At 43.8% G+C, this 27,118-nt stretch overlaps 1 protein-coding gene across 3 annotated transcripts in view; it reads right to left on the minus strand.

The window, feature by feature from the left end:
- Positions 1-7,287: 7,287 nt before the first annotated feature.
- Ctu1 (Cytosolic thiouridylase subunit 1) overlaps positions 7,288-27,118 on the minus strand; it is a 196,901-nt gene continuing 177,070 nt past the window's right edge. For all 3 annotated transcript variants that reach the window (XM_068384919.1, XM_068384926.1, XM_068384914.1), the window contains exon 8: positions 7,288-7,729. In XM_068384919.1, coding sequence (XP_068241020.1) covers positions 7,446-7,729 — 284 coding nt within the window. In that variant the 3' untranslated portion in view covers positions 7,288-7,445. The remainder of the gene's footprint in view (positions 7,730-27,118) is intronic.

Genomic DNA, 27,118 nt, shown 5'->3' on the forward strand with positions numbered 1-27,118 from the left:
CTCACATAATTCGGGACCCTACTGTATATATGTATTTATGGGGGTATGGAAAGCATCAAGTAAATTTCCCTTGTTTATTATGAGAAAAATTGTTATTCCAATACCCCTTCACTATTTGTTGGGATTATCTTTTGGCTAAGCTGGAAGACTAGCCATAAAGAGTTTTAAGCGAGGTATAACAACTGACCCACTAGTTAGCGAGGGGGGGGGGTAACTAGCTACCCCCATTCACTCACACATCAGTGTCTTATTCACTTTTGCTTTTGGCTCTGCTGAGAACAGACGTACCACCCTCTGCCTCCCAACAGACTTGCCATTTGGATTAATTCTTTACTTCTTTTTCTTTTCAGGAGAGCATGTTTCTCCTTCCTAATATCCATCATGCAGACCTGTCCGTGACCTGAAGGATGCTCCTACAGGACCTTCATGTCCTCCGCTGAGACCAACCCCCATTCATTGTGTCCAACCTGCAGAGGACATTGCTGCAATGCGGGCCAGGAGTGGTCATACTCCCAGTGTGAGAGATTTGGATGCCGGTGCAAGAAGTCTAAGAGAGATTCCATGCCTTCAGGGTCTTCCTCGAAGTCGAAGAAACCTCAGACCTGTTCCTTGACTCCCCAATCTCTTTCTGAAGCTCCTACTCGATCAGTCTCTTCCGAGAAGAGAATAGGTCAAGTAGGAGTGTTGACCAGCTAACACTAGTGTAACCCCAGCGTTCCAGGGACGAAGCTGCTTCTCTTAGAGAAGCACCTCCGGTTTGGCTGTCGCTGGGGTTGCAGGCCCACCTTCGAAGGATATGTTGTTGGAGCCTCTACAACTCGGGGCCGAGAGTAGATATATTCCGGCTTCCTCAGCAAGAGGCGAGCGCCCGGTTTCTTTTCCCTGCTGGATTTAAGGAACCTCCCAAGAAGTTCATGGCTGCTCCCATCTCTCCAGCATGCCCCTCTAGGACTGAGCAAGACTTGCAAATGCCTGTTTGCGTTCAGCAAGGTAAGAGAAACTGTCTCTCCCTATTTTCAGGTGCCGAGACAGAGATTTTCAAGGAGGCGATCTCCATCTGTAAGCCTCTCCAAGGATACTCCAGACCTGTCTACTGTGGGAAAACCACCATTGGGGTTTGATACCCCACAGACAGGTCCCTCAGGCTGAAGTCTCCAAGCTCAGGAACTTCACCTTGGACAGCTCTTCCTTGGTCAAGCCGGAAGAAGTCGACAGGGTGGCTGAACGATTGAGGAAGTCCATCCACGTCCTATGATAAGGCTCCACCTGCACCAAGAAAAAGCCACAAACCACCAAACCCTTAACCAGTAGAGTAGCAGGGTCCTCGAAAAAGGTGTCTAAAAAGCCCTTTCCTGCACAAGACCAAAAGGGCTTCAAGTCCTCTTGAGGAGGAAAAGGAAGTTGAGGGAGGGCAGAGGTTGCTTCCACTAGGGAGGGCAATCCTCTCACCTGCCCACCCGTGGGGGATGACTGCAATGCCGCTGGCAGAGGTGGCTGCAGCACGGAGCTGAACCCTGGACAGTCTTTGTGGTTCATTCATGGTATCGCATCCTGTTCATTCAATCTCTCCCTCCACTAACCCGGGATCTAGTCCCATCGAGCTTCTACGCGAAGGGATCCGCAAAGGAGCTGGCCCTTCCTGGCCGAAGTCCAAACCATGTTGGAGAAGAGTGCTCTCAAAGATGTCCTCAACAGTTCTCCATGCTTCTTCAGTCGACTCTTGTGATAAAGGCGTGTGGAAGCTGGTGACCAGTCATCAACCTTTCTACTCTGAATAAGTTTGTGCCACAAACTCCATTCAGCATGGAGACAGCAGACACAGTCAGATAAGTGGTAAGACCACAGGACTTCATGTGCACACTGGATCTCCAATGCACATACTTCCAGGTCCCAGTCTATCCGTCTTCAAAGAAGTATCTCCGGATCTACACGAGAACAGACAATACCAGTTCATGGTGTTGTGCTTCCGTCTTTCCACAGCACCCAAGGTATTCACGAGGGTGTTCGCCTTGGTGTCATCTTGAGCTCACAGGATTGGCATTCGTCTCCTTAGATACCTCGGCAATTAGCTGATCCTAGAAGACTCGGTGGCAACCCTTCTTCAACACTGGGACAGACTATTTGAATTTTGCCAGGATCTGGGAATTGTGGTAAACCTCAAGAAGTCATCTCTGCTCCCCTCAAAGACTGTTAAACCTTGGCATGATCATAGAAACCGATCTACAATCATAGACACCGATCTACAGAAAGTTTTTATATCAGACAACAGAGTACAGAGGCTGAAGAAGATAGCAAGCCCCTTCCTCAGACAAGAAGAGCTTCCAGCCCAGCAGTGGTTGCATCTCCTAGGTCACCGGTCATCCCTGGCCCGTCTAGTACCCAACGGCTACCTCAGAATTTGATCTCTTCAGTGGCGCCTGGAATCCAGGGGGAATCAGCACACTGACTCCCTGCAAACGTTGGGACTAGAGCAGCTGATGGACCGTCAATGGCAGGTGGCAGACGAGAACCGCCACAGAGGGACAGACCTCATCGTACCTCCCCTGCAATTGATGCTATACAGGTCGTCGTCGACTTACGACAGAGACAGGGACCGAGACGCGCGTCCAAAGTTGATTCCGGCGTATGTCACACTCAAAAAGTGAAGTTCCGTAGATTTATTATGATGCGTCATGATTCGGAAATCATCTCGATCATATTTTATCAATATTTTCTTAATATTTATCCTTACTTCATAGTCTTGTTTCATACGATATCCTATGCTCTCTTAAAGCATTTTTGTATTCTATTTTTCAATTTCAGAAGCATTTTACCAATCAAGAATTATTCTAATATTTTGTTTACATTTGGTTATGATTAGTTATCCTGAAGGTCCTGCTATTTTATCGAAAGTTGGCGTACAGACGAATGGCGTATTTTTTATATAATTTCTTAACTCATTCAAAATATATTCATGATGAATATTACATCAGCGCAGGAAATCACAGTTTTCATACAGTTCATATTAGCCATTATTATTAATTATCACGCAAATACATTCTTTCTCATTGTGTGTGTGCATGCGCGCATACAGGTAGTTAATTTTTGAAGCTTCATACAATATTTAATTTTTAGTTCATTATTAAGCCTTCATATCTCATTAGTCATTATTGTGTTTAATTGTAGTTTATTAAAGTATGTTTATATTCTACTTTTCAATAATCAACAATTACTTTTGATTTACTTTCAGTTGGCATCAGCTGATCTCAAGGTCACGTTGCCGTATTGCGATTATGCGCATACAGTACAAAGAACATGGAGTTATATCACTTTCTTAACATTCAAAATCTCTTCATAATGAATATTACATCAGCACCAATATGTTATGGGGTATCACAGTTTCCATACAATTTGACACACACACACACTCACTCACTCACTCACTCACTCACTCACTCACTCACTCACTCACTCACTCACTCACTCACTCACTCACTCTCTCTCTCTCTCTCTCTCTCTCTCTCTCTCTCTCTCTCTCTCTCTCTCTCTCTCTCTCTCTCTCTCTCTCTCTCTCTCTCTCTGTGTATTTTGATTTTTAATTCATTGTTAAATCTTCATTTTTCTTTGTTGCTTCACAGTTAAATCTTCATTTTACTTTGAACATTATTAGAAATTCTTTGTACCCTTACTCGATGTTTTGATTATGGGAATATTAGTAACGCATTGAAAGGAAATTACTTGATTTCCCACTCGCCTTCCGCCAGAATTATGACGTCATCAGACTTTTTTTTTCTTAAATTTGCGGTAAGTTGTACTATTCTCATATCAACTGATACAGACCACTAAAACACTTGATATCGTTACTTGGTGTTTCGATGATGGGAATACTATAATAAGATTACTCGGTAACACGCTGAAAGGAAATTATTCCGTTTGCCAGCGAGCTTCCTCCAGAAATATGGCGTCACAAGACACGTGATGTAAACTCTACAAAGAAATTCTTTTTTCTTGCAAGAAACAAAAGAAAATACTAACTTACCAAGCAAATGTATTTCATTTTCATATAAAAGAAAATACATTATTTTCAAGAAAATATTTGTCCTATTACTGTAGTTTCTTTAGGAAAATATCGATCTAATTTATTATCAGAGATTAAAAAAAAACTAGCAGAGAGTCAAATTTACGCTAAGCAGTACTCATAACAACCAATACAGACCTACAAAATACTTTGTATTGTTACTTGATATTTCTATAATGGGAATACTAATACCTGTACTAATCTTTAGCCTTTTGGAAGGAAATCACTGTATTGCCCGGTTGCTTTCCACCGGTAATATCACGTCATCTGACGTATGAACTCAACAGATATTAAAACCTTTCTTAATGTACTTTTTACTGAAAATGGATACTGTATATTATCAAGAAAATGCAAATTTACCAAGATAAATCAGTTTATTTTTTATAAAAGAAAATAGATTATTTCCAAGGATATATTTGTCCTATTAGTGTAGTATTTCCGAAAGACTTCTGATGTCATCACCCTCAAAAAATTGTTGTAAAGTCAAATAGTCACAAGTCGCATATGTTGTAAGTCAACGACTACCTGTATTCGGATGCATAGAAAAAAAGGATACTGTATATTATCAATAAAAGAAAATGCAAATTTACCAAGATAAATCAGTTTATTTTTTATATAAGAAAATAGATTATTTCCTGGGAAATATTTTTCCTATTAGTGCAGTATTTCTGAAAGACTTATGATGGCATCCTGAAAAAAATTGTCGTAAAGTCGCATATGTCATAAATCAACAACTACCTGTATTCGGATGCATAGAAAAAAGGGTGGGGTGGGGGGGTCAACATGCTGTGACCACATGGCCTCAGGGCTTTGGTCTAAGTCGGAAAGATCCTAGTACATAAATCTCTTGGAGATGAGGGCAGCTTTCCTGGCTCTCTCTCTGATGCTGATGATCGACAACACCACAGTAGTGGCTTACGTAAACAAACAAACAAGGCAGTACCTTTTCGCAGCCCCTATGCCATCTAGCAGTGGAGATGTTAAGATAGACAGAAGACAACTCGGTGTCCTTATCAGGCAGCTTCATTCTGGGCAAAAGGAATGTGCTTGCGGACAATCTGTGCACAGCAACTCAGCTAGTGGGCTCCGAGTGGTCTTAGAATAATCTGATAGGCAACAAAGTCCTGTTTGTGAGATCCCTAAACTTCAGGCTCCCCCTGTACTGTTTCCCAATCCCAAACCCTCAGGCAAGATGCATTCCAACAACGGTAGGACAACATAGCCATGTACATCTTTCCCCGTTCTGTCTTATGAGAAGGGTGCTCAACAAGATCAGAGCATCTATCCATGACTTATAGCTCTGCTATGGCATCACACAGAGTGGTTCTAGGACTTTCTGCAGCTCCTGACGAAGATCCCAAGAGAACTCCCTCCATGACACGATCTACTCAAACAACCACACATGAACATCTGTTACAAAACAGTAGCTTCACTTTGACTTCACACCTGGAGACTATCCAGCAACTCCTCTCTAAGAGAGGCTTTTTGCAACAAATTGCAAGGAGGATCGCTGGATACCTGCAAAGATTTTTGGATGAATTTAAGTCTACCAGGCCAAGTGGACTGTCTTCTGTGGTTGGTGTCACGGAAGGGGTATCTCTCCCCTCAATGCCACTATTACAACAATAGCGGAGTTCCTCGTTTACCTTTGGGAGGAAAAAGCTTCTTTTGGTCTTGGCAGTGAAAAGCTACCACTCAAGCCTTGAGCCTCACCTTTAGGCTGAAAAGACTTGATATTTCCTCTTCGTTAGTGTTGTCTCTCCTCATACGAAGTTATGAGCTTACTTGTCCCCAGTCAGAGTTAGACCTCCTCCTTGGAACATGGTTCACATTTTTCAGTCTCTGAAAGGCGCTCCTTACGAACCATTACGCCAGGCAACAGATTGCCACCTCACTTTGAAGATGGTGTTCCTGCTTACTTTGGCTTCGGCCAAGAGAGTTAGCGAACTTCATGGTCTATCATATGACATCGCCCATTCAAGGGGATGGGGAGAGGTAATACTTAGCTTCATCCCTGAATTTATTGCAAAGACTCAAAATCCAGGAATAGAAGATCCTAGATTCGGGCCCTTTCGGATTGGGAGTCTTTGTTCTGTAACCAATGACTCAGATCAACTGTTACTTTGCCCAGTGAGGAGTTTGAGGTACAGTATTACCTACGCACTGCAGCAGCTCACTCTCGAATGTCAGCACTCTTCTTCATCAGCACGGGGAAGGTCAAGAGAAGGGTCACAATGAACAACATTTTGGCTTGGATTTGCTGAGTCATAGACCGTGCTTTGAATCTTGACCCTCCTATTGCCCGTCGAGCTAGAGCTTATGATGGTAGGGGCATTAGTACATCCCTAGCATTCAAAAGAAACTACTCTGTGATGCAAGTATTTTAAATGAGTGTGTGGAAGCATCAAACGACCTTCACCACACATTACCTGCAAGACGTGACCACAGGAACAAGGAGACATTCCCTATTGGTCCTGTGGTGGCTACAGAACAAGTGGTTTGAAATGCCTCAGGTTCCTTGATGGACAAGTAGCAGATGATTGAGGGCATAGGTTACCTGGGATTAGTCCGGGGTAAATGTTAAGGATGACTGGCTCTTTCTTTCTTTCATTTTCCCCTCTCTTGGGGAACAGCACCCACAGTCCTCTGCAAGATGGCCTCACCTATCTGTGGGTAATAACCATTTCCCTTGTGTAGTCCTAGTATAGAAATAATACTTATGTCGCCATACCCCTCGCGAGTGGGATTGGGTAACGTCTATGGTTGATCTTATTTATCTCGGAGAAATCCTACCTAGACAGTCACATTGCTAGTGTCATAAGCACACAGGTTGCTCTGGCCGCTATCCATGTGTTACACACAGTTTTAGCAAGATATCAGGGTTTCTCTCAGTTACATGCTAAACCCGTAAGGGAAAACCCCGGGTCAAATGCCAAGCCAGCTGGTTCATACTTCCTCCTGTCCTCCTAGAGAGTACGGCCTACAATCAAAAGTTAGTCAGACACACTGTTGTGTGAGTGAACGGAGTAGCTGGCTACCCCACTAACTAGTGGCTTAGTTATTATGCCTCGCTTAAAAGTCTTTATGACTACTCTTCCAGCTTTGCCAAAAGATAATCCTTTTAAATAGCTACAGGGTTGTATCATTAGGAACAATACAAATTACTTCCAAATTTGTCATTTTAGAATACACTACAAGCTTTTTAGGTTGCAAACTCACTCCCATAATGATACTTTTGTATTTAAATCTTTTAATTATCCATTAGCAACAACAATTGATGTCTTTGAAATAATCTAGTTTTATCAAAAAGATCTCTTACAAAATAACCAGAAAATTATTTATACTCTTAAGAAATAATCAAAAGTAAATCTCTTTATACAATATTAATTCAAAATTCTAACATGCTAGTAAGAACACTTGTCTTAGAATCATGTCCGCTTAAATCACTCATATTACTCCCTAAAGAATCATGACCACTTAAATCACTCATGTTGCTACCTAATCTTTCCCGAACTTTAGAGGATTTGCCAATTCCTAATCTTGGTTTACCCTTGTTAAGACCTTCAAGGAGTACACAAGCTTTGCATACAGGCTGGGAAGAGATGTGACCACAACGGGTACATAATGTTCTTGTGGGAAGCTTTACACCATCACGGACAGACAAGCATTCGCCTGTAAAGAAACATTTAGGTAATATTCAAATCTGAAATTTCTAAAGCATGTCATCACAGTATTTCAAGATAACCTTCTTTTAAGAATAAAAATTTTTCTTTACATAGCAATTAAAATAATGATAAAGAACAAGTGGGCAGTAAAATATTCTTTATAAAAGTTAGAAGTTTCCAAAAAAGAAACCTGCTGCATCTTATCCGATATAATTCTTTATTACTTTACAGTACCTATTTTTAGGGTTAAAGTGCTGTGTGGTCTCCAAGGACTTTCCTGTCACAGGCTAGAACAGGGAATCAAATACAACGTAAATACCAAAGAAATATTCTCTCCCCTGCTCTAGGGCCAATTTGTGTACTGTATAGAGGAGACCTCGCAAGTTCAAGGTCATTTGAACTTTCCGCAGCACCTTGCTAGCTGAAAGTTGTCCGCTATGAGTGACATCATGCACAGCGTCCCAAAAAGGAAGTACTCATGATCACATATTTTTCTTACTTCATTAATTATTATCGATGTAAGCATGTCTGGTCAAGTCTGGCATTTGAGTAATTGTGTTTGTTTGTTTCTGTGCTCCGAACATTTGTTGTTGCAATTTTACTGCCTTACACAATTTATCTATTAGTAACGTAAGGAGGGTTGTTCATTGCCGGCGCCATTTAGGTAACTTCATTCATTATCAACAATCCAATTATTACATTGATATGAATATGAAGGGAGATTTAATTAGAGGATCTACACCTTGGTTATGCTAGCATGACCTAATTTGAAGCCGTCTAGCCAGTTAAGGGTAATTATTACTATTTTTAATTGTACTGTAGTTAGTTTCTGGCTTATATTTGTGAATCCCAACTGAGTGTTCATTAACCTATCAGTTATAACTTTGGTTAGGTTAGTATTGAGGCGGGATTTGTCTGTTTATTCAGCCATATCAAAGTTGTTCTTTAAAAATTATTTTAGAATGTATTTCCACATACATTAATTGTGTTGGAACACTTACTATTCCTATAATTGAACACATGACTATGTGAAGGAGGCTGACCAGTCAGTCAGCTGTTCTTCCAGGTAGTTGTCCTTCCACATATATCTAATATGGGTATTGGAGGGGGAGATGAGAGTTATGATCAAATTATGTATTATGTGAATGAGGCTCTTCCTATTTTAAGGAGAGTTAGGCTCACCTTGAGTGTGCTTCTCTTAACTTTTGGCTGGATAAATCATGAGGTTATTTTGGTATTGGGTCTAGGGACTGTGCATGTCTTATGGAAGTGAATTTCTTAAGTATGTGGAAATTTATGTTGTGAGCCTATCTTTTTGAGTTAGAGGTTTTTGTAGATAAGTGTTTGGACACTTCCAAACTGCTGCCAAGAGATTCATTACATGAGGGTTCGTGTGTAGATCGTTGGGTCACCAGGCCTGCTGCTCGCATAGAAAATGAGAATCCCTCCTATCTCTGTCTATTGTCACCCACACTAATAAATATAGTTACTGTATAAGTACAGTATGTTGGTCAATGAACTAATACTACTTATTCACTTACTGGTCCTTGCTCAGCTGTGGCTTGTTTCGCTTTCAATAAACATTATCTCATTGCCGAGTAAGTGAGAATTTTTACGGATAAAATTCGGTGACCCAACTACACACATTACCCCAATGAGTGTCATTAACCAGAATGCATCCATGTTGGGTTTGATAACTTGGCTAACCTGACTGGGGTTACGAGTGTTATCGGGTTCATTGTGATCGTTTGGCTGATTAGAACAGGGATGGGGGCCATGAAAAATATTAAATTTGTTTTGAGTGGATAATTTCAGGTCAGAATTCAGATCTCGAGGCAGAACACCTACGACTCAAGGTCGTTTCCATCCTTTTTATGAGGGAGAAGGAATTTCTTAGACCGTAGCTCCTGCCGAGTCTTAACACATAGCAAGGATCTTGGAGATCTCTTTGGTCTTGACATCCAAATTTTAGCAGTTACGAGTTTCTGAAAAGGGGCCTAGTTGACTAGGCCTCTATTCATATGGTTGACTTTGGGTCTGTGGATGACCTAAACTCTGCAGAGGAGGCCTTACTATTGGATCCTTCAAGGATCCCTTGAGTTGTTCAAAAAGGTTTCCCTCCAAAGACATCACTGGCTAGGTCAGATCCAGGTCAAAATTTCTATAAAGGGTTCCACTAGGTAGATGATCAATCCTCCTATGGTTAAGAGGGTCAGCCCACTCAGATGGGGCCTGCCGAAAGACTGTTAACATGTTTTCCAATTCCTTCATGCTCTAGCTTTGGGATCTGGCTGTTGCTGAGCCTTCAAATTACCAGCTTGTAAGGAAGACTCCTATATGAGTTCCTTCTTCAGACCCTTTGTATTTGGCCAATCAGGTTTCCAGTTGCCAGGGGAACTCCAGGGTGGGGGGACTTTCTTCTGTTCCTACAGATTCAGCTTTGGCTAAAACCTTTGGGTTTTTAGCTTCCATAAAAGGCTCTAATGGGGACTATTCTTTCCAGTTCTAAGGACTTGGCTGTTGCTGGGACTTAGGGTTCCCAGCTTCCAAGGAAGGGTCCAGTAGGAGTTTCCTCTTTCATTTTTTAAGGACTGAAGGCTTGGTAGTAGTGGGAAATGCAGTAAAGGGTTTTCTGCCATGGATATTAAGGTGGGGGATTTAGTTGGTAATCCTTGGCCATCCAGTGATGGATGTGGATTCTGACCTGAGTCACATGTTTTTCAGCATAATATGCAGATTTGCAATTTGTTGACATTGAGTTTGAAAACCTGACAGCATTTCCAGGCTCAAGTCCATCTCTTATGGCATGTCCACAACTAACCCCCGAGATGATTGTTGTGATGCAATACAAGGCTCTTCTCAATACTGTACCTTAGAAGAAGCAATATCAGACACTGGGTTTCCTTGTCGACCAGTTTGCTTGAGGCTTTGGTCATTATAATAACTGTGCCTAGCCAGAAAACTTCCTTTTTTAGTCAAAAAGCAAAACTAGTGGCTGAGTCATGAGAGAGATTCTGCTTTATATGGTAACTTTACCTTCCCCAAAAGAGCCCCTTTCAGGAAGTGTACCTAAAAGCTTGAAGGATTTCTGGAACTAAGAGGGTTCTGTGCAATCTCCACTCCCAAGAAGTAGGATGTTCAGGTTGGGAGCAATCAATTGAGGAAACCATTTCCCTATGGTCCCAAATCCCTTTTAGACTCTCAAATTTATTGACGGACAGACCTTGCCCAACTTCGGTGGCAGCAAAGCTAGTGGGTAAGCTCTTTTATGCAGTCTTGCATAACTTCATTAGGGCAAATTTTGGGGTTATGTCTCATTCTTGGGCAGCTTTTGATCTAATGGAGTAGAGGTAAAGGAACTGTTGTACAGTGATCCAATTTGCAAACACTCTTCTGCCTAGCCCTCATGGTCAAGCCAATGTGGAGGCAATGGCTACGTCATTTCCGGATATGGAAGAAAGGTTCTTGGTTTTTCGTTAAAGAGGATTCCATTCATAATCCACGCTGTAAGATCCAACAGCAGGTTTAACAACCACCCAACTAAGAGACCAGCTCCTGTTTTCTGTGCCAAGCCTCATCCCACACCGGGGTTTACATTGAGAGGAACAAGGACAGTGTGTTACCCTTTCATAGGAGAGGCCCTGTCACAGGGCCAGCTAGACTTGCTTTAGAGCCAGGGGAGATCATTGGAGATCTTCAAGGGAAACGGGGGAGCTAGTAAACCAATAGAGGCAGAGGATCTTGTCAATGAGGAGCTTTGGTTTGGGATGTCTTCTCCATCGTTTTTGAGAATGTTGGCCCCTTTTCTAGGTTGGAACAAGTCTCAATTGATCTCGGTTGGTTGTGGATAGCTAACACCCTCTACTCTACTAGTTTCATAAGGCCAGAACCCTGGATCTCAACTCCTTTATAAGGAAGGTGTTAAGAAAGAAGTCAGAGAAGGTCCGGGTTTCTAACTTCAAGGGCAGGCTATTCAGCCTATCGAAAAAGACTCCCTGGAGAGAAGAGTCATCCTTGACCTTTCTCTCCTCAACTAACACATCTGGTGTGTTCCATTCATATGATGACCCTCTGACATGCCCACCAATTACTGCACCGAGAGGCTTGGACCTGTACTATAAATCTAAAAGACATCTATTGGCCCCTTCCTATTGCTTATCACTTTTGACTTACCATTCTTCTTTACTATACCTATTATTAAAAGAGAGCTAAGATATTTTTAACACAGTGAAAATACCATGTGTGTAATCTTTAATCGTCATTTTAATAATTGACTAGTTATCAAGTGACCTGTTTTGTTTGGTGACAAGACAAGAAAGGAGTGAAGGGAATCTAGGCAATTTAAACCCAATTCTGCAAAAAGAATTTAAAAATGTTTCATGGCCAGAAATAAATAAATAATCTTGAGGTATGATGGATTGCCCAACATTAGATGCAGTCAGGGAACTCATAACATCGGTAAGATGCATTGCCCAATACTAGATACTCTCAGGGAACTCATAACATCAGTATAATGGATTGCTCAACATTAATTACACTCTGGGAACTCAAAACATTAACAACTCTATAAGTGGGAATGGTAATAAAAGGTGAAGCACAAATGGTATTAATAGGCTTAGCAACGGTAACAATTAAAAAAAATTATAATTTCTTTGAGTAGTTACAGGTGATAGTATTCCTTGCAACCACATTATTTACACAACATGTATAGCCTGAACCTCATTGCAAGCCAAGTCACTTGTTTGTTGCATCATTGTTAACATCTACCAAATCATTTAGTCTATCTGATCTTTCTCTTCAAATATTTCCCCTACAACTTTTCTTCTTATGCTTAACATCCCTATCCTTAGTACAAATTTTTACTTTTAATACTCAGACATGCACATTAGATACATTACCACAATGAGAGCAGTAATTCTCTTCAAGAAACAATAGCCTGGTAAAACAAATAAATATCTCAAAATTATTCATTATTAATACAGGCGCAATATGATATTTTAATTATAAAATAAATTTTTGAATATACTTACCCGGTGAATATATAATAGCTGCAACTCTGTTGCTCGACAGACAAAAAACAGTAAAAACTCGCCAGCGATCGCTATACAGGTTGCGGGTGTGCCCACCAGCGCCAACTGTCGGCCAGATACCACTCTCGATGTAAACAAAGACTCAATTTCTTCTCATCCCACTGCGTCTCTATTGGGGAGGAAGGGAGGGTCGTTTAATTTATATATTCACCGGGTAAGTATATTCAAAAATTTATTTTATAATTAAAATATCATTTTTAAATATTTAACTTAGCCGGTGAATATATAATAGCTGATTCACACCCAAGGAGGTGGGTAGAGACCAGTTAAATATGTTTACATCGTATAAGCTAAGAGTTTTTATTTCATTTTGACAGTTATCAATATAACAAAAACAAAATAAATAGGTACCTGGTAAGGAAGTCGACTTAGACGATTACTCTGCCTTGTAAGTACGTCTTCCTTACGGAGCCTCGCGATCCTCTTAGGATGCTGACAGACCCCTAGGAGCTGAAGTATCAAGGGCTGCAACCCATACAACAGGACCTCATCAAACCCCTAATCTGGGCGCTCTCAAGAAATGACTTTGACCACCCGCCAAATCAACCAGGATGCGAAAGGCTTCTTAGCCTTCCGGACAACCCATAAAAACAACATTAAAACATTTCAAGAGACAGATTAAAAGGATATGGAATTAGGGAATTGTAGTGGTTGAGCCCTCACCCACTACTGCACTCGCTGCTACGAATGGTCCCAGTGTGTAGCAGTTCTCGTAAAGAGACTGGACATCTTTCAAGTAAAATGACGCGAACACTGACTTGCTTCTCCAATAGGTTGCGTCCATTATACTTTGCAGAGATCTATTTTGCTTAAAGGCCACGGAAGTTGCTACAGCTCTAACCTCGTGCGTCTTAACCTTAAGCAAAGATCGGTCTTCCTCACTCAGATGTGAATGAGCTTCTCGTATTAACAATCTGATAAAGTATGACAAAGCATTCTTTGACATAGGCAAGGATGGTTTCTTAACCGAACACCATAAAGCTTCAGATTGGCCTCGTAAAGGTTTAGTACGAGCTAAGTAGAACTGAAGAGCTCTAACAGGGCATAAGACTCTTTCTAGTTCATTGCCTACGATCTCCGATAAGCTGGGAATATCGAAAGATTTAGGCCAAGGACGAGAAGGTAGCTCATTTTTGGCTAGAAAACCAAGTTGCAGCGAACAAGTAGCTTTTTCCGACGAAAATCCAATGTTCTTGCTGAAGGCATGAATCTCACTGACTCTTTTAGCCGAGGCTAAGCATACCAGGAAAAGAGTCTTAAGAGTGAGATCTTTCAGGGAGGCTGACTGTAAAGGCTCAAACCTGTCTGACATGAGGAATCTTAGGACCACGTCTAAATACCATCCAGGAGTAGCCAAACGACGCTCCTTAGTGGTCTCGAAAGACTTAAGGAGGTCTTGCAGATCTTTATTGTTGGAAAGATCTAAGCCTCTATGCCGGAAGACCGATGCCAACATGCTTCTGTAGCCCTTGATAGTGGGAGCTGAAAGGGATCGTCCTTTTCTCAGGTATAAGAGAAAATCAGCTATTTGGGCTACAGAGGTACTGGTCGAGGATACAGAAACTGACTTGCACCAGTCTCGGAAGACTTCCCACTTCGATTGGTAGACTCTAATGGTAGACGCTCTCCTTGCTCTAGCAATCGCACTGGCTGCCTCCTTCGAAAAGCCTCTAGCTCTCGAGAGTCTTTCGATAGTCTGAAGGCAGTCAGACGAAGAGCGTGGAGGCTTTGGTGTACCTTCTTTACGTGTGGCTGACGTAGAAGGTCTACTCTTAGAGGGAGACTTCTGGGAACGTCTACTAACCATCGAAGTACCTCGGTGAACCATTCTCTCGCGGGCCAGAGGGGAGCAACTAACGTCAACCTTGTCCCTTCGTGAGAGGCGAACTTCTGCAGTACCTTGTTGACAATCTTGAATGGTGGGAATGCGTAAAGATCCAGATGTGACCAATCTAGAAGGAAGGCATCTATATGTATTGCTGCTGGGTCCGGGACTGGAGAGCAATAGATTGGAAGCCTCTTGGTCAGCGAGGTTGCAAAGAGATCTATGGTGGGTTGACCCCAAGTGGCCCAAAGTCTCTTGCACACATCCTTGTGGAGGGTCCATTCGGTTGGAATTACTTGACCTTTCCGACTGAGACAATCTGCTAGGACGTTCAAGTCGCCCTGGATGAACCTCGTTACTAGGGAGATGCCTCGATCTTTTGACCAGATGAGCAGGTCCCTTGCGATCTCGTACAACGTCAGTGAGTGGGTACCTCCCTGTTTGGAGATGTACGCCAAGGCCGTGGTGTTGTCCGAGTTTACTTCCACCACTTTGCCTCGAAGGAGATACTCGAAGCTTCTCAAGGCCAGATGAACTGCCAAAAGCTCCTTGCAGTTGATATGCATGCTCCTCTGACTCGAGTTCCACAGACCTGAGCATTCCCGACCGTCCAGCGTCGCGCCCCAGCCCAAGTCCGATGCGTCCGAGAAGAGAACGTGGTTGGGTATCTGAACTGCCAGGGGAAGACCCTCTCTTAGGTTGATATTGTCCTTCCACCAAGTCAGACAAGACTTTATCTTTCCGGAAATCGGGATCGAGACCGCCTCTAGCGTCTTGTCCTTTTTCCAGTGAAAAGCCAGATGGAATTGAAGAGGACGGAGGTGTAGTCTTCCTAGTGATACAAATTGCTCCAGGGATGACAGCGTCCCTACCAGACTCATCCACAGCCTGACTGAGCAGCGTTCTTTCTTCAGCATCTTCTGGATGGAGAGCAGGGCTTGATCTATTCTGGGGGCCGACGGAAAAGCCCGAAAAGCTTGACTGTGAATCTCCATCCCTAAATACAGAATAGTTTGGGATGGGACTTTTCCAAATTGACTAGGAGTCCCAATTCCTTGGTCAGATCTAGAGTCCACTTGAGATCCTTCAGACAGCGACGACTGGAAGAGGCTCTGAGAAGCCAGTCGTCCAAATAAAGGGAGGCTCGGATGTCCGATAAGTGGAGGAATTTCGCCACATTCCTCATCAGCCTCGTAAAAACGAGAGGAGCTGTGCTTAGGCCAAAGCACAGGGCCCGAAACTGGTAAACCACATCTTCGAAGACGAATCTCAGAAAAGGTTGGGAGTCTGAGTGAATGGGGATGTGGAAGTAGGCGTCCCTTAGGTCTAGCGAGACCATCCAGTCTTCCTTTCTGACCGCTGCTAAGACTGACTTTGTGGTCTCCATGGAAAACTTCGTCTTTGTGACAAAGACATTCAGAGCACTGACGTCTAGCACCGGTCTCCAACCTCCTGTCTTCTTTGATACTAGGAAGAGACGGTTGTAAAACCCCGGTGATTGAAGGTCTGAGACTTTGACCACCGCTCCCTTCTCTAGCAAAAGAGACACTTCCAGTTTCAGGGCTTGTCTCTTTTCTTCCTCTCTGTACCTGGGAGAGAGATCGATGGGGGACGTCGCTAGAGGGGGTTTGCGTACAAAAGGGATTTTGTACCCCTCTCTGAGTAACCTCACAGATTGTTGATCTGCGCCTCTCCTCTCCCAGGCTTGCCAGAAGTTCTTGAGTCTGGCTCCTACTGCTGTCTGAAGTTGCGGGCAGTCAGACTCTGCCCTTAGAGGACTTGGATCCTTTCCTCTTCCCTCGCTTCCCTTCGGCACGAGCACCTCCCCTGCTGGAGGCTCTGCCACGAAAGGGCGGAATAAAACGAGACGCTGGAGTGTCTATCCTCGGTCTAGCAGACAATGTAGGCAAAGGGGGAGCTTTGCGAGCCGAGGACGCAACTAGATCGTGGGTGTCCTTCTGAACTAAAGACAAGGCAATTTCCTTAACCAAGACTTCAGGAAACAGGCACTTGGAAAGGGGAGCAAAGAGTAGCTCAGATCTTTGGCATGGCGTCACTCCAGCAGACAGGAAAGAACATAGAGACTCTCGCTTCTTCAGGACTCCGGACGTGAATGAGGCGGCAAGTTCGTTGGACCCATCACGGACGGCCTTGTCCATGCAGGACATAATGAGCAAGGAAACATCCTTATCTGCAGAAGAGATTTTCCTACTCAGGGCTTCTAAACACCAGTCTAGGAAGTTAAAGACTTCGAAAGCCCTAAATATACCTTTAACCCTGGATAGGTACGGTCCTCGGACACCCCTTTAAGGGTATACTCGGACGCGAACGACCCCGACGCCAAAAAAAATTCTTGAAAAATCAGTTTTTGCAGTAACCTCCTTTTTTCTTTTGCCAAAAAAAACTTCAATGAATGCTTAAAACAACTGTAAAGATAAATACTACTCATCTGCAGAAAAACTATTTATTATAAATATTTTAAAAAATTAAGTAGAAAAAAAAAGACCTGACATAAAAATTCATAAAAAAAAAGTTTATACATATATACACAAATCCTTTTAGGAATTGATTCTTGAATGTTTAGGACACATCTTGATGTATTTTGGATGAAGTCAGACCCATGGAGGTGAAGATCTGAAATGAGAAAAAAAGGGTAACTTTTTTTGGCCAAAAAAAATTGTCCAAATTTCATGAATTTTTTTGGGTACCCAAATGAAATAGGAAGTGGCTAATTTTTTTAGGGAATAAACATATGTTATCCTAAAATAGAAATATGTAAAAAAATCTTCATTATTTTGTAAATTACATTTATATCAGGGGCCATATCTAAAGGTAATTTTTTGAGTACTTGGAAATTTCGTAAAAAAATACATATATTTAATATATAATATGATATTTATGCAGGTAAAAATATACAAAAATATCACAAATTCTATAGGGAACAAGAATATATATAGATAGGGCAGCTTACGCTTCGGATATGTCCACAAAATGGCCGCCAACCACACTGACTCAGACTCCCTAATCTGCCACTTGAAATGTAGGAAGGGTATGTCAATTTCAAGGTGTTATTTACTAATCTAATTATTATTGGATATGCATAAAAATTGTATGGTGGGTTGCTGGATAATTGTCGATTATTTTACGACTATAAGATTAAAATTCTGACCCAAAAAATTTTTTTTGAAGGGAAATAAAATCGAAAAAAAAAAAAATGTAAAACAATATTTTAGCTAAAAAAATTTGATGATATTCAATCAAAAAAAAAGTAAACAAAATTTTCCGACAAACAAACATCTAGAGGAATCATTACTCTGTGATAGTTCCTTAGTACGTAGTAATTTTGAAAGAATTGGGAAAAAACGAAAAAATGGCAATCACCGGAAAATCGAACACATACCTATATATACGCCATATCTGGCTAAAAAAAAGATAGGCATGGGTAGCCAGATCATCTAGAAACACTTTCCAACACTATAAAAATATAAGTTTTGCGACACTACTTGCCAATTCCTTACGGTAACATGACTAAGCAAAAAAATGCAAAACAAATAAAAAGGGGCACTCGTGGAAAAATGGCCATTCTAATATACGGCATTTCAGAAAAAAAAAATTTCAGCCACGTGCTAGGCAAACCATCAAGGCATATTTTCCGACAAATAAACATATAAATGAAATATTACTCTGTGATAGTTCCTTAGTACGTAGTAATTTTGAAAGAAATGGGAAAAAATGGCAATCACAGGAAAATCGAACACATACTTATATATACGCCATATCTGGCTAAAAAAAAAATAGGCATGGGTAGCCAGATCATCTAGAAACACTTTCCAACACTATAAAAATATAAGTTTTGCGACACTACTTGCCAATTCCTTACGGTAACATGACTAAGCAAAAAAATGCAAAACAAATAAAAAGTGGCACTCGCGGAAAAATGCCCAACATTCTAATATACGGCATCTCAGATAAAAAAAAAAGACATGCACGTGTTAGCCCAACCATCAAGGCACACTTTCTAACACATAAACATGAAAAAAAAATCAATAATATACGGCAATTCCTTACTACGTAGTAAATTTTTACAAATATTGAAAAAAAAACAGAAATTGGCAACCGCAGTTAAATACCCAATATACCAATAACTACGTCGTATCTGACAAAAACAAAATCACGCATGGGTAGCCAGATCATCTAGACACACTTTCCAACATTAAAAAAGCAAAAGTTTTACGACACTATTTCGCAATATCTTACGGAAAAATGACTTGGCAAAAAAATTTAAAAAAATTAAAAAGGGACACTCGCGGTAAAATGCCCGACATTCTAATATACGACATCTCAGATAAAAAAAAAGACATGCACGTGTTAGCCCAACCATCAAGGCACACTTTCTAACACATAAACATGAAAAAAAAATGAATAATATACGGCAATTCCTTACTACGTAGTAATTTTTACAAATATTGAAAAAAAAACAGAAATTGGTAACCGCAGTTAAATACCCAATATACCAATAACTACGTCGTATCTGACAAAAACAAAGTCATGCATGGGTAGCCAGATCATCTAGACACACTTTCCAACACTAAACAAGCGAAAGTTTTACGACACTATTTGGCAATATCTTACGGAAAAATGACTTGGCAAAAAAATGAAAAAGGGGCACTCGCGGTAAAATGGTCCTCGTGGTGATGAACGACATTTTAACTAAAAAAAAAAACATGCACATGGTAGCCAAACAATCCACCAAGACTTTCCACAACTGATAACCTATACAAGTTGCACCATTCTACGACAATTTCATAATACGTAATAACTTTGATAATTATGCAAACTACCTCAGAAGGGTAAACTCGGACGCGAACGACCCCGACGCGTCTCAGAAATCGGGGAAGGAGTACAGCTACAGCAATGCACATCTGGACACTACTAGAGCGTGTAGGGGAGACACCTCCTGCAGGTCGATCACCCACAAATTCAGTCACAGGGGTGAGTCACGTGAGAAAAACCTGTTTTTTTTTGACGCTCGGGGTCGCAAACGACCCACCGTACCTATCCAGGGTTAAGAAGGTGGTCCAGGTCCGATGGTGACCAACAAATCTTCGAGCGTCTCATGGCAAGGCGGTGGGGAGAGTCTACAAGACTTGAGAAGTCGCCTTGGGCAGAGGCAGGAACTCCCAAGCCGAGAACTTCTTCCGTGGCATACCAGACGCTCAATTTAGACGAGAGTTTAGATGGGGGAAAGGCAAATGCTGTCTTCCCTAAACTCTTCTTGGTCTCTAACCAATCTCCCAACAGCCGCAAAGCTCTCTTGGATGAGCGAGAGAGAACGAGTTTAGTAAAGGCAGGCACGGTAGCAGGAACGCCTAATACAAACTCCGACGGCGGCGAACGAGGAGCCACAGAAACAAAGTGGTCAGGGAACAACTCCTTAAACACAGCCATGACTTTTCTAAAGTCCAAGGATGGTTGAGTTGCCTTAGGCTCATCAAGTTCTGAAGGTTGATCCTCTTGTGGTTCAGCAACGTCCTCATCTGACAGTTCCTCATCCGATAACTGATGAGGAAACGGCAAAGGAGTGGGCAACGTTTGACTCGCCGAGTCCGGTCGCACTGGTGCATGCGTGACGGAGCCGGACGCAGCGTCATGGAACTGCTGCACAGTCTGGGAACTGTCAACAACCATGGGTGCGCGAGGACGCACAGCGTCCACCCGAGACTGTTTAGACCGTCTGGGTTGTGCAGTCAACACCATACCGGGTTGCGGAGGTTGACGCACCGCGTCAAAACAAGTCACCTCTGATGGTTGATGAACGTCCTGAACGTCAACAACCACCTCCGTGCATCGCCTAACGTCAACGTGCGGCTGGCAACCCACACTGGGTCGCATCGGTGGAGGTACTACCCCAACTGGTTGACGCGAGAAAGCTACCTCAACGTCAACAGGACGCACAACAGACCGCTTGGATGGTTGTTGGCCAGAAGGTTCAGCAGCAACCTTCTCCGCATTGAAGTCCTCCATCAAGGACGCAAGCTTGGACTGCATGTCCTGCAGCAACACCCATTTAGGGTCTACGGAAGCAGGTGCGGCAACAGACGGGGTGAGCGACTGAGGCGGCACAGCTTTGCCTCTCTTAGGCGGTGAGCAGTCATCAGATGACGGCAACGAGTCCGAACTGTCCCAGTGGCTACAACCGGGACGTTGGACTTGTCCTGAAGGGACCGACTTACGCTTCAAAGGTCTGGAGACCTTGGTCCAAGGTTTCTTACGAGAAACACCTTCGGACGACGAGGTAAAAATGGGCTCTCTCGTCTTACGTTGGTAGGGGCGATCTTGGGGAGATACGCCTGATACCATAGAGGGAACGTCTGTTCGCTGATCAAGGCCTCTCGAACCCATGAGTCGTACGACATTGCTTCTCCCCTGGGCTTGGGAGCTTGCAAGAGGTCCCGGACTAGGAGGACGACAGGCACGAACAGACGAACCCTCAAGCGCAACACTGTTCACAACACTTTGAGAAACACTAGGCACTTTAACACTTTCCGCCGCGGCACTTTGGCACTTTAGTTCCTTTACGTCCGCCATGAGTTGATTCCGGTCACTTGCTAGGGCCTCAACTCTCTCCCCCAAGGCATGGATAGCACGCATCATGTCTTGCATCGACGGTTCCTGAGTGCTAGGAGGGGGGTTAGGAACAACCACTACAGGGGAAGGATTAGGTTCAGGGGCATGTGGAGAGGAAAAATCTACCGACCTAGAAGAACTTCTCCTTACCCTATCTCTCTCTAGTCTGCGTGTATATTTCTCAAATTCGATAAAATCGAATTCCGAAAGGCCCACGCATTCCTCACACCGATCTTCCAATTGACAGGTTTTACCCCGACAATTGGAACAAACAGTGTGAGGGTCGAGAGAAGCCTTTGGAAGACGCCTATGACAGTCCCTAGCATTACATTTTCTGAACTTGGGAACTTGTGAAAGGTCAGCCATTTTGAATTAGTCAAGGGAAAATTCCAAAAAACGATCTAAGTCATCAACAATTAATCCGATCCAAAAAAGAGTTCAAGGATTTATTTGAAGAAAAACACCTGTACTGCGAAAGCTCAAACCAAATAAAAGTACTTCACCAAATATGATGTGAAAAAACTCCAGGTTCAACAGCGAGTAAAGTACGTCTTGTCGACACGTCGACAGAGAAGAAATTGAGTCTTTGTTTACATCGAGAGTGGTATCTGGCCGACAGTTGGCGCTGGTGGGCACACCCGCAACCTGTATAGCGATCGCTGGCGAGTTTTTACTGTTTTTTGTCTGTCGAGCAACAGAGTTGCAGCTATTATATATTCACCGGCTAAGTTAAATATTTAAAAACTAGAAATTACATAAGAGACCATTAATAACTGTGAGAGAGAGGTCAACACTGCACAATGATTTTAGTTCAACACTGCACAATGATTTTAGTTTAACTGACTCTTTGGTTGTTGGAGGTTATACACTACTCACATTTCATCAACTAACGTAAGACATAAGCTCATAGTCCTAGAATATTTGAAGTAGGGTGGCATAATGACTTCCTTCAGTTTTATTTTTAATGTTAGGTAATAAAATAGCTTATGATTTGAAGGTAAAATTTTTGTAAATATGCAAATTTTTATCACATTAATTATTTCAGTCATTACCAATATTTATTAGCCTACATTTTTCTTGAAATGAAGTTTTGGTTACAAGATTTGAAATCATAAGAAATTTTCCCTACTATTAATACCATCCCTTTAGTGACTGCAAATGGTTAAGTGCAGCAACAATCATCTTGCTGTACTGCTTTTATTTTGAAGAACTCCGCAAGAAGGGAACTGGGTGTTAATTCCAATCAATATCACTCAAGTACTGTACTGAAATAATTAATCTTATGATAAAAATGGAATTTTAATATTAAACTTTGCTATTTCTATACTTAGCTGATGTTCATATTACTTCTTCTCAAGAAGCTCGATTTATTGTGTTTACCCCCTAGATTTATTTTAGAAATTTCCCATTTCCTTTCCTTTCAAAAGATACATACCCCTAATAAAGTAATGAAACAATTTAGCAGTTAATGGCAAAAAGTGACAGTAGTTCTATGTTACTCATTTTAATCATCAAAAGTCAGTGGGGGAAGAGAGTGGACATGTATATGAACATCAGGTGAATATAGAAATAAAATAATTTATTAAAATTCCATTTATTTCTATAAACCTCCCCTGATGTTCATATTTCTGATGAATGTGGGATACCAATGAAGGAAAGAGATATATTAGAAATAAAATCAAAATGTATGATATAATTAAATTTTTAGACTCAATTGGTCTGGATTTAATGGAAACTATTTTAAATTACAGTTTGAAATATGAGATTCCACATTGTTTTTCTAATAATATTTGAAATTGAAAAATTAAATTGTTCCACAACTGGAATACAAACCACGCTATTTAATAGGGGTATTACTTTCGGCGTAGCTGAAATGAAGAGCCATTAATTTTCAACGAGGGTTTACTACCCACACCGCTAGTTAGCGGGGGTAGGGGAGGGTAGCTTGCTACCAACCCCCCTCTCACACACCTGTGCTTGAGCTCACTTTGCTCTCGGCTCGGATGGTAGTCGGACGTGTCTGCTTTCATCCTCGCCGTCATTTGGCAGCCATTTAATGCTTTTTTGCTTTTTCTTTTCTAGTTCTGATTGTGAAGTTGGCCTCTGCGATTATGCGCACCTGCCCTGGGTTTCCCGACTGACCTGCAGAACATTCATGTCGGCGGTCGAGACCGATCCTGACGCCCTTTGTCCTTCCTGTAGGGGCCAATGGTGTGATAGCAATAACAGGTGTAGGGAGTGGTCTACCTCCAAGTGGGAGAGGTTTTCGCGACGACGGAAGAAGTCCAAACGGGATATTTCTCCTTCAAAGGTTTCTTTGAAAGGAGAAAAACCCAAGGCCACTTCTTCCGTTGCCCAAACCTCCTCCGAAGCTCCCACTCGGTCGGTCTCTTTCGAGAGACTATCGAGTGGTAGCGTAGACCGATGTACTGTTTACCAAAATCGGGGCTCGAGAGATGACGTTGCTTCCCCTAGCGAAGCAGCTCCACCTCTCCCGCCGGGAGAAATCCCCCTTTTCCAGCTTTGGTCCTCCTTGGGGCTTGAGGGTTTGCCTTCCAAGGAGGTGTTGCTTGACTACATCCGATTAGATGCCGCTGTCAAGCAATCGGCGTCACTGACAGAGGTTGATCCTCTGTCTCTTGTCAACGTTGTGGTGTCAGAGGTATCTAATGCGGTATCACCCATCACCTCTGCCTCTTCAAACCCTACGGTAGCTGACGGGTTAGTTTCTCCCGCTCCTGTTGAACCAACGAGGGAGAAACTAAGTCCAACCGTCTCTCCTGCTAGTGTTTCCTTCCCTCGGGGAAGTTCACTTACAGAGACTCCTCTTCGGAAGACTGCAGAAGGTCAGCTCGCTGATCCTACGGCCCTCAGAGGGCGCATTCGTCGCAAGGCTCGCCTTCCTCTTCGCCAAAGAGGTCTTCCTTCACCTGCGGTGAGGAGGCGCCTCTTCAGTTCAACATCTTCGATGCAGTCCCCCGCAGAGGAGCCTCGACAACAATCATCGATCACTGTTCCTGCATTGGTCCTTTCTGCAGATCGTTCGCGATCTCCTTCAGTGGAAGGTCATCCTTTTAAAGGACACGTCGACCTTCCACCCGACAGACTTGCCGACCTGCCGTCACCCTTCTTGTACAAACCTAGCAAGGTTTCATCTGAACATGCTAAGGCGCGCCAACCAGATACGCGCTATGCGCCAACGAAACCTGACGAACGCGCTATAGTAGCTCGTCAGGCCCCGTCAACAAACCCTAACACAGGGCATCAGGGGCGTATGCGTAAACACGCACATACGTCCCAACAGGAGCACAGCTCTTCTACGCGCTATGAATGCACTCACGCACATACGCTCCCATGTTCTCCTGCGCGCCAGGCTTTGCCTGAGCATAAGCATACGCGCCCACGCCCAGCTGCGCGCCAACCCTCACCTGCGCGCCGTCAACTTCCCGCGCGCCAGCGCTCTCCCACGCGCCAGGGCTCTCCCGCGCGCCAGCGCTCACGCCCAGCAGTTAACTCTCCTGTGCACCCACGACCTACTGATCTGGGCGCTACTGGGAAGTCAACTAGACTGACTTCTCCCACACGCCAGCGCTCGCCATCACCCCAGCGCTTGCCATCGCAGCTCTCGCCATCGCCCCAGCTCTCGCCATCGCCCCAGCGCTCGCCATAGCCCGCACGCATCCATGAGGATACGCGCGCACTCGCCTATCCTCTCCTACGGCTTCGCACCCACATTCTGACGCGCCCACGAATAGCACAGGCTTCAACTGCATGCCCGCGCGCTAGGGGTCTTTCTCCTGCGTGCCGCGCCCTATGACTGGTACAGGCACGCGCGAACTCTCGTCTGCGCGCACATGTGTGCGCCAACAGTCTCCCGTACGCGCTCCTATGCTCCCACAGTCTCCTGCACGCGCTCCTGTGCGCCATCAGTCTCCCGCGCGCGCATCAGCAGTCTCCCGCGCGCGAGCATCAATATCCTCCCACGCGCGAGACTGCTGAACTAGGCACGGCAAGGTCGCCATCGCCTCATTCCCCTCCCCGCAAGCGCATACCAGCGCGCATTGTGGGAGAAGGGAAACATCTAGAGGGGTCCAGGATCCCAAAGCCTTTTCAGGCGAACCCACCAATGATGAGAACTCCTCGCAGGGATCCTTCAATTCCTGTCCCTTCAAGGGGTATGTCTGATAGCATGTCTGTCAGCCAACAGCCCTGGTTCGGTGCACTGATCAGAGCCGTAAAGCAGGCGTTCAAGCCTGTCTCCTCTGAATTGGGGCACAGATCCTTGACTGCTTCTACCCCTTTGAAGAGAAAAAGAGGAGTTCCAGACGTGGTAACATCTCCAAGAGCAAAACTGACTCCACGCAAGCCTTCGAGGCAGGTTCCTTCTTTCCCCCAGATTATCTCTCCTTCCCTTTCGGACGAAGATTTCCCGTCCTCGGGAATCACGCGAGGAGAGACTTTCCCCCATCGCACCAATGAGGGAAACCTCTCCTCGCGCCGAGATACCTTCTCAGGTGGGGACTGAAAGGAACATGCCATCCTCGTCAATGTTGAAGTCCTACATCCTTCCCAGGAAGGAATCTAAGGACTCTAAAACATTACCGAAGTCCTCTACTAGGACTAGGATGGAGCCAGCTAGCCACTCGGAGAACATCCGCGACTCTCCCCAAGAAGGGCCTTTGGGGACAGGAGACTTCGCTGGAAGTCCTACATCAGGAGGAGACCAGCAAGAGTCACAACATGCGTTTTGGCAAGTTCTGACTCTGATGAGGGCTCTCAACAAGTTTTCTGACCCAAAGATCCCTCCTCGAGAGGGCAAAGACACTGTCTTGGACCGTGTCTTTGGTACTCAGAAACTCCAAGACCAGTGCAGTACTGCCCTGGTCTCAGGTGGTTAAGAGTACCAGAGACAAGATCTTTCTACAGCTCTCCGAGATGTCCTCCTCCAACTGTTCCAGTGCCACCAACAAGCTCCTTCCACCTCCTTGCATACAGCAGAGGAGGTACTTCGAGATCCTTAAGGAGCCTTGTTTAGCTCTTCCTCTTCACCACTCGCTGGAAGAGCTTACCAGGGGAGTCCCTCTTGAGAGACTCTCCAACCGGCAAGTCTCATTGTCGGAAACCGAGATCCTTAACCAGGAGAAAGTTGCGAAGTGTGCTATGCAAGCCACTGCGTGGCTCAATATCTGGTTGGGGACCTTAGGTATCCTGATACGTTCTGAGGATTTCTCCAAAGAACGTACCAGTAAAGCTATGGATCACTTCCTTCTCTCAGGTACTCGCATGATCAAGTTTCTGGCCCACCAAGTCTCGAACTTGTGGGCAAATACCCTTCAGAAACGTCGGGATGCAGTAGCTGAGAGATTCCATCAGAAGGTCTCTAGCACCGAGATCAATAGGCTCAGACATTCCTCTCTAGAGGGATCCATCTTGTTTGAGCCTAAGGATGTGGAATATGCCACTGAGAGGTGGAGGAAGTCTCATCAAGACTCCCTTCTTCATAGGGCTTTAACATCTAAGCCCTATAAGCCTCCAGCACCACAGCAGTCCCGTCCAGTCAAGACCGCTAAAACGACGACAGCAGCAAAGACCGTGGTGTCTAAGCCCTTTCCTGTCAAAGAAAGGAAAGGCAAAAAGTCCTCCAGGGAAGGCAAGAATCCTAGAGGGAGCAGCCGAGGCTGCAAACGCTAGGATAGGCAGTCCCCCTGCATGTCCACTGGTGGGGGGATGCCTACAAAGTTGCTCAAACAGATGGAAGCAACTCGGGGCCGATTCCTGGACAATCTCCGTGATCAGTCTAGGATATCGCGTCCCGTTCATAACATCTCTACCTCCCCTGACGACGAATCCGGTG

This window comes from Palaemon carinicauda, chromosome 1 (assembly GCF_036898095.1).
Source record: "Palaemon carinicauda isolate YSFRI2023 chromosome 1, ASM3689809v2, whole genome shotgun sequence".
NCBI classification, from domain to species: domain Eukaryota; kingdom Metazoa; phylum Arthropoda; class Malacostraca; order Decapoda; family Palaemonidae; genus Palaemon; species Palaemon carinicauda.